Source organism: Centropristis striata, chromosome 18 (assembly GCF_030273125.1).
Source record: "Centropristis striata isolate RG_2023a ecotype Rhode Island chromosome 18, C.striata_1.0, whole genome shotgun sequence".
Lineage (NCBI taxonomy): Eukaryota > Metazoa > Chordata > Actinopteri > Perciformes > Serranidae > Centropristis > Centropristis striata.
The window spans coordinates 19,596,913-19,605,351 of NC_081534.1; the positions used below are offsets into that span (position 1 = coordinate 19,596,913).

General features: G+C 40.8%; 1 protein-coding gene across 5 annotated transcripts in view; it reads left to right on the forward strand.

Moving 5' to 3' along the window:
- lrfn2b (leucine rich repeat and fibronectin type III domain containing 2b) overlaps positions 1-7,964 on the forward strand; it is a 153,968-nt gene extending 146,004 nt beyond the window's left edge. For all 5 annotated transcript variants that reach the window (XM_059356162.1, XM_059356164.1, XM_059356165.1 and 2 more), the window contains one exon: positions 4,781-7,964. In XM_059356162.1, coding sequence (XP_059212145.1) covers positions 4,781-5,750 — 970 coding nt within the window. In that variant the 3' untranslated portion in view covers positions 5,751-7,964. The remainder of the gene's footprint in view (positions 1-4,780) is intronic.
- Positions 7,965-8,439: the final 475 nt, after the last annotated feature.

The following is an 8,439-nucleotide window of genomic DNA, read 5'->3' on the forward strand; positions in this document are numbered from 1 at the left end:
CTCTTATATCAGCCATTTACATCAACATCTTAAGATGGCTTGGCTGTGCAGTAAAAAAAGGACTTTCTGTTTATTTTAAATGGAGCCTTTACAAAGAGGATCTGTGATTCATCTGAGAAAGTCTATTGATGCAACCTCTATTCCAGTACATTTAGGACGTACATGTTGTACGTTTTAGTGCACTGCATTTAACTGACAGGTTTAGTTTAAAGTTACAAGCTTTAGTTGATGAAGTATTTCCATACAACTCATGCTGTTGTTATTTCAGTTATTTCCTAATTAAAATATGGAATTCGGGACATACACTGTAAAACCCAATGTTGCTTGTTTGTTATTATAACTAATTCTTCCTTTTCAATACAACAAAGATTTTTGCAAAAAGTCATTTTAACTTAAAATATTGAGTCAAATAACAAGATTAATTTGAGTTAACTCTATTGTTGTCTTTGTTGTCTTGACATTAAATTCTTTCACAGCATGGACACTCAAATATTTAAGTTGAAACAACAAGTTGGGTTTTACAGTGTACCTGTAATTATCTATAATCTGTAATGTGATATTTTTCCTTGTGTAAAAGATCTGGACACTTTACTGGATTTAACTATTCAAAGTTAGTAATTGAAAAATTGTTATATTAAAGTTGCACTAATCAATATGTTTTTATTATTATTATTATTATTATTATGTTGATGATGAGATTTCTGTTGTGTTGCCTACAATGCTGATCTCATATGTCACAAATAGTTTCAGCAGTAATAGCACAGCTGCCGGTATTTTACCGTAAATTAAACAGATTTTTTACAGTGTAGTAGTGATATCTTATAACTCATTTGATCTGTAAATAGGTCATGCTTTGTGCTTTTAGCTCGGCCTGATGTCCTCAGTTGGATAAAAAAAAAAATCAATTAATGCAGCTTTGGCCATTCAATTCATTGTGACGTTCTAAATTTCAAGCTACTCAACTTTTGAAGTTATTAGACAGCCAGTGAACATTTCTCTTTATGTTCTCTGTTTACTCATATCTATGCCATCATTCTCTTTAATAAGAACTTATTGTCAAAACATGAAAGCTCATGAATGCTGTAATCAGAGTTATATCAAGTGGAGACTGTCCCACAAAGCACAGGCCTAAGGTTGCACCATGTTCAGCACAACTTCCTCTTCCAAATGCATTCATCCATTACAGTAGATGGAGGGAATGTTTTATTCCAACCAGGATATATTCAAAAATGTCATGGCCCATTTAATCCTCTACAATACAGCTGCAGAGTGAGGAGTAGCCAGTAAGAGGCCATTAGGGATTTTGCTTATATAAGCATAATCAAATTTCCCAGCAGCACCCCAATGTTTAGGCTGAATCAATGGGGCAGGAGACCATTTGGCATGACCTTGTCTGTATCTGTCCAGACAAAAAAGGTCTTAAGAAATCACTAAAGATAATGAATAATGATTCAGCGATTCTGTGAAGCAAGAATCCAGAAAATAAAATAGTTTAATGGTTGTGGGCAGGAAAGATGCAGGCTCCAATAATGACGTGTTTGTTTGCTCAGCTTTTTTCTCTGAACTGAGAAAATATGTGGAGCATTAAAACTGTAACTGACAAATCTCTTGCAAAGCTTAAAGTCTCAGCCAAGAGCCCATCTCCTCCTATGTCTCCTCTCCTACTCTTTCCTCCCTCTCTCCTGCCTTCACTCTGATTAATGCTATGGCCCCACGCCATCATCAGGAGCTAAGCAGGCCACTCGACAAATTGCCTTTTGCAGCCTGAAGGGGTGAGAAAAAACTTTTATCTCACTGTGATAAGCGCGGGCATAGGTTTCTCTGGACTCGGGCTGTATTTCTATGAATTAAAAAGAATTAGCCAGTCTATGCAGACAACCTGAAATCAATTAGACGCAGACACAGGAGCGAGCAGCGCACAGTGAGAGCATCACCAGGCTAAAGAAATTTGTTCTCAATACCAGGCAGCCAATTATAATAGTGTAATGAACTGTAGCAGAAGTTGTTGGAAAAGTGGAACTTCTTTTATTGAAAAACAGCTTTTTTTGTTTGAGCTGTGGTGACTAATTGGGATAAGGCGAACACTGCGATTGGACTCATCTATGATCCTTGTTGCATGTCAGATAAATGTCCCTTTGGTGAAGAATGTGAGATAAATTGTCCAGTCACAATGACCAAACAAATGTAGAGCCCAAAACTGGAGCACATACTTGTTATGAGACAAATTTCTGCATGCTACACTAATTCAAAAAGTCATCTGAAGTAAATGACAAAATAGGGGGGTTTCCATTACAGTCCAATACCCGGAATGAGGCAGGTCTCGCTAGCTGAAACGCTACTAATTTGAATATGAGCCGTCCTGAGCGGTCTTTTGACGGGACTTTTTTTGGCCCTGTCAAAGAGCAGGGCTGTTTTTCTCCCCTGAAAAAAGCCTGGTTGCTGATTGGATAGAAAGCTAAGCAGGATGTGATGTAGTACTCAACGCCACGACAACACAAGCCATTTGTAAAAGATGGCAAAGCAGTGTTGCCAACTTAGGGACTTTGTTGCTATATTTAGCGACTTTTCAGATCCCTGATAGCGACTATTTTTCAAAAAAGTGACTAGCGACAAATCTAGCGACTTTTTTTGGTATTATTGGAGACTTTTGGAGACTTGTTCATACTCTTCTTAACGAGCCGCCGGCCTCCACGGCTTGTTAAGAAGAGTAAGAACGAGTCCAAGCGGCATAGTCCTCCTGCAGCAGTCTGTCCAAGCTGCAGTCACAGAGCCGGAGGGGATGTTAACCCCTTAGCGTCCAGTCTGCAATTTGCTAATAGGCTAACAGTTAGCTCTGTAGCAGTACAGTGTGTATGTGCTGCTGCTGCAGGAGGTGTTCTTAGTGATCTCTGTTTGTTTACAACAAGCACTGGACACTCTGTGCACAGTTAGTGATGCCGGTTAATTCACAATCACGATGTTTATGATCAGCTGAGACGCTGTGCATAATTAGCCATGCTGGTTTGTTTGTGATCAGCGGCAGACATTGTGCACAGTTAGCGAAAGCGGCCACAGTTGTGTCTCCCATGTTTAATCCGTCGAAACTGTTGCGAATCGACTACGCTACAATCGAAAACCATACGTCACCTCCGGAGTCTCGTAAATCCTTCTGGGGCCTTTTTTGTAATGGAGACACGCTGAGCGAGCGGACATTTGAGAGTCTGTGGCCTTTTTTTTGTCCCCAGGCTTAGCGTATAATAAATATATTCAGTAAAAATAGTAATAGTAATAAATAGTAAATAGGAATTAACACAGAAATACTGAGCCCTATTGTTAGAATGTTTTTTTCATGATCCTGCACAGTGTGAAACCGTAGACTCAGCACAAACTTTATACTTAGGTATGCGTGTATTTCAGGAACAGACTTAACACCTGCACTGTCAGAACTTGAGCAAGATGTCTCTTCTGTGTTGACAGGCTGCACATGTAAGGACACATTCTTGTTATGCTATAGGAACCTTCAATGTACAAGAATAGCTGGCACTGAGCCTTCTGTCCTCTATTCATTCATTCATTCATTCTGCTGCATGCGAGAACTGAATCCGACGTTGTGCATTAAAAGACACCACTTCTCCGCTTTTTCTCCTCCTTCATCAATCCACATCAAAAACGCATCATCACCTCTTATATTAAATATGAAAGAGACACAACATAAAGTTTCCAATGTTTGACCAATTTGTAGTCAAAATATATTTTTTTTTTTAGAGAGAAAATCTGGCATGATGTTCACAGCCTAATCATCGTCCCTATCAGTCAATCATTCCTATCATCATAATACTCTCATATAACATACATGTTTCCTTGTTTTGTGGCACATTACTTTGATATAATATCTTACGTATGGTTTTACTCAGAGTCGGTTTAAGGGTTCGGCGATCAGGTTCATGACTCATGTGAATCCCTGCAGGGGAAACTGGGTGAGGAAATAAATAAGTAATATTTTTTAACCAGCAGGTGTAAGTGTAACTGCAGCAGTACAACCTCCAGTCCTCTGCTGCTGGCCGCTGAGCAGATCGCCTCAGGCAGTTCAAGGTTCGCTGTCTTTCTCTGGGGCACCTTAGCATCTTGATGGTAGTTGTTGAAGCAGGAAGGACACGCTCACACACACACACACACACACACACACAAACACAGATGTGCATACACCATTACAGCTCACCAGAGCTAAATATCCCAACTCCCGACATACTCCCTTGTGTTCATGTTTCTACCACAAGGACAGTTCCCACGGGTCCAAATCTATCTTAGATTGGCACACACAAAATGTGCTTCACTCTCCCGTCTTTCCTGACTTTCCTGGGTTTTCTATTTATTTATTTATCACTGCTCCAGAGCTCCAATATCAAATGGACCCTCTGTTCACTACAGCAAGACAGATGGCTCTGAGAGATAAAGCCAATTACTGTTGGCTGTCTTTTAAAGCAGCAACGGCAGAGACTTAGCAGTTGAGAGACACTCCAGGGAATGCAAATGGAAATCCTGGCTCTCCTTTAATGAAAAATTGCACTGTGAATAGAGCTTGCATTACCTCCTGCAGCAGTTAGTTAAGTGTCCATGTGCTGAAATTACACGTGTATCCTGTGTAGATGCCAGGGGCTCAATCATTTACTGTATGAGCCTTCTCGGTTTTTGTGTCTTTAAGAGACATATCAGCCCAGCTTATTAGAAGAGGAAGATAGAGTGGTATCTTAATAGAGTAATTAACCTGCAGGTCTTAATTGTCTTTTCTGTCTTTGTTAAGGATGATCCCGGCCTCCAGCAAAGCTTTCTTGGTGACAAATCTGGTATCGGGGGCTCGCTATGACCTGTGTGTGCTGGCTGCATGGGATGACACTGCCACCACACTCACGGCCACTAATGTCGTCGGCTGCACCCATTTCTTCACCCAGGACGACTATCCACAGTGCCAATCTCTGCCCAGTCAGCTGCTGGGAGGCACCATGATCCTGGTGGTGGGGGGCATCATCGTAGCCACCCTGCTCGTGTTCATCGTCATCCTCATGGTACGCTACAAAGCTGCAGATACTGAACCCCCAGTGGGCAAAATGACCAGTGTCAGTGACACACACTCTCAGACCAATGGAGGTCGACTCGGGCAAAATGGACTTCTCATACCCCAGTCTCAGCCTCAGCCCGAGCCGAAGGTCAAGGCCAAAGTGACTCTGCAGGACGAGGTGGTGGAGTTCAAGTGCGGCTCCCTCCAAAGCAGCCTCACCTCTTCTTCCTCATCCTCAGGCTCCATGGCAGGGGGGTCGTACAGCCCCAATAGCACACTTGCCAACATTTGGAGGTCGGCTCAATCTAAGCCCCGGACCAACCTGGACCACCTGCTCGGGGCCTTCACTTCGCTTGAGCTGCGGGGGGTACAGGGCCACGACCTGGGAGCCTCCAGTAGCCCTGCAATGTCAGCGGGGAAACCCCACACAGACAGGGAGCCGCTGCTGGGCCGGACGCTGGACTCCAGCCTCAGCCGGCTCCTCATGATGCCTCTGGACTCCAGGCCAAAAAGGAGCCAGTCCTTCGACATGGGAGACGTTACGGGCGCCGGGGCCTCTCAGCTGTGCAACAAACCACGCAGGATTAGCAGTATATGGACTAAGAGGAGCCTGTCTGTAAATGGCATGCTGCTGCAGTGTGAGGAGGAGGGGGACACGGGAGGGAGCAAGGGGACAATAGACAGCGCTGACTGGGTGATGGAGAGTACTGTCTAGGACAGATGGAGGACCATCACACTGTCAAACACTGCCCAAAAGGATGGCCAACAGCCAAGACAGACCTGCTGGTCTAAGAGCCTTTGTCCTGCATGAAGCACACTCATATTTATCCCTTCCACCACACTGCTCAGACTCAAGTGGGACAGGATGAGGGGTTTTCACAGTCATAGCCAAATAAAAACTTCAGGAATAAGACCACTGGATTGTTTTGCCTCACACTTTGTACAGAGATGGATTACAATTTCTGGTTGACCACTGATAGCTGAAAGGAAATGACAGAGCAGTGCTGTCTGTTAAAGAAATATGTGATCATGCCCGTGGACTGCTATAACACTGTATACATTTAAAATATTAATGAAATTAAAGTTTTATATTTTTTATTTTGCTGGTCAAACACAAATGATTCATTACTGGTCTCCGCCTTGACACAAGAACAAGCCGTGACCAGTGGTTATTCTATAAAATCTTCTACTGTAAATTTATCCTCATTTCCTCAGTTACCTACTGATGCAGTTTAACCTTCTGACGGAATGGTGAAGTATATATACGTAGATGTGATGCTTTGATTCATGAAGATTTAACAAGATTTATTGACAAATCTGTTTGTGAATATATATTTACTTTCTATACAGAGTATATGTTTGAGGGGTCACATAATAAATGTGACTGCATAGATTATAAACCCATCATCTCTTAAACTATGGCTGTACTGTATGTGAAGACTCAGTTAATTCTTTAAAAAATGCCAAATTATTGAAGGGGAAGGTTGTGCAATGGGTTGGATGTTCCAAGACAATTAGGCTTGTTTAGTTTGTGTACATTTGTTAGGTCCAATAGCAAATAAATGTTTTTTTATGGGTTTCATTGTTATTAATTTAAAAGTTATTTTTTAAAAGATGCCCACCCTGTTTTCTTACATGACACAATAACACCACCAAACCACACATTTATCCTAGTTCACTGAAATTATATGCATTCAGAGTATTGTTGGGTGACAAAATTAAGAACTATTTCTCTTAAGGCTAATTCTGGTTTATGACAACTTGAGTCTTATTTTTTGTAGTTTAACACAACAATTCCATCAGCAGTTATAATACTGTACTCACCAAAGTCATTGTTGAGAATTGGAAACAAGGCCTCATAATTATATTGAAGCTCAACAAGGCAAGATACATGAGTACCATTAGACCAATAGTTTATATGCTATCTGTACTGTAGTTGTGTTATGCTATGAGGCAGCAAGAAAACAATATGATTAAACAAAAAAAAGGTAATATTTATATAAATATTATTATATAACTATCAAGGGCTTTTTCCTTGAGTTTGGGTCAGTCCTTCCTGCAGTCTTTATCACCAGTCACTGTCATGCCACCAGCAAAATAAGTCACCTAAATGTTGCTGAGAAGTGGTATTGTTTTGATTTATTAAAACAACAAAACAGACAGTATTGGGGCATCTCTGTAAATTATTAGAACCACAGTATTAATTAGCATGACACACCACTCTCACTTGTCATGTTTCTTTCAGACCAATGTTCTACAGAACCAGAATTTCCCTTTACACAGCATATTGGTTTGTCTTATTTTGTCTCCTATGGTTGTAAGTTATTTACATCTTTCAGAAAGTCTAAAGTTTGTCTTGAGATTGTTCCTTAAGCCATTTTGTACACATACACTTCAAATAGTTGGCATCACATGTTGGAAATTAAATTCATCAATATTCTCTGACACTGGTCAATGTTCATATAATTCCTCCACATCTGGAGAAGGTACGGGTTAAATACGTAATAATGAATCTATATAATGAAAGTTCATTGTCCAGAAAGTTTTTATAAAACAACATGAAGTTGTTTGCTTTTATTGTCTGGTGTTGCATGTTTCTGCTGAACTGACCCATGAGACAGTTCAGTCCAGTGTATACACCCTGCTGTCATTTCTCACCTGTTGTCCGAATGACTTTTTTGAGATATTTCTGATATGACTGCGTGTGTACAGTGTCTCTATATATATTGTTTTTTTTCTGTTTGTTTGTTTTTGTACTATTCTCCAGTTGGAATATGTGTGGCAGTTGAACTTTACAGTAGGAGAAAGAGGAGGAGCAGCAGCTCCACTATATTGTTACAGTGCAACTGTACACATTTCTTACCTGGAGCTGTAAAAGATGTTTGTGTGGTCAAATTTGTTGTTTTTGCTACAAAGATAAAACTAAAAATCGACAACCATGTGATGTCAGAGTATTTCCTCTGTGGCTGCAGCATTGGCTTATATGTGGTGTGAAATTCCTACAAGCTGTACAATAAAAACGAAGGTTAAAAAATCTAAATCTGGGGGCGTCCCGGTGGCTCACACTGGTAGTGTGTGACATCATCGCCAGAGTGTAGAGGGAGAGAAAAAATGGTAGAAAATACATTTGAAAACTGCTTTCCAGGCCGCAAATTCCACTCTACAGAAATAATTTATGCATAGAAATGTAGGAAAATTTGTCTTCTCACTCACAATCCTCTGGTAAAGCTGTCAGAGTTATAGTTTGGGCACACGACGCACAGATGCGCCACCAACATGCATCAACAGCCTCATTGGCTCCCATATTAAAAACGCAGGAAGATTTCGGAAAAAAGCAAGATGGAACAGTTTTTTTAGATTCTTAAAAAAAATCATATGTAGACGTTCAGGAAGAACTCGGGACA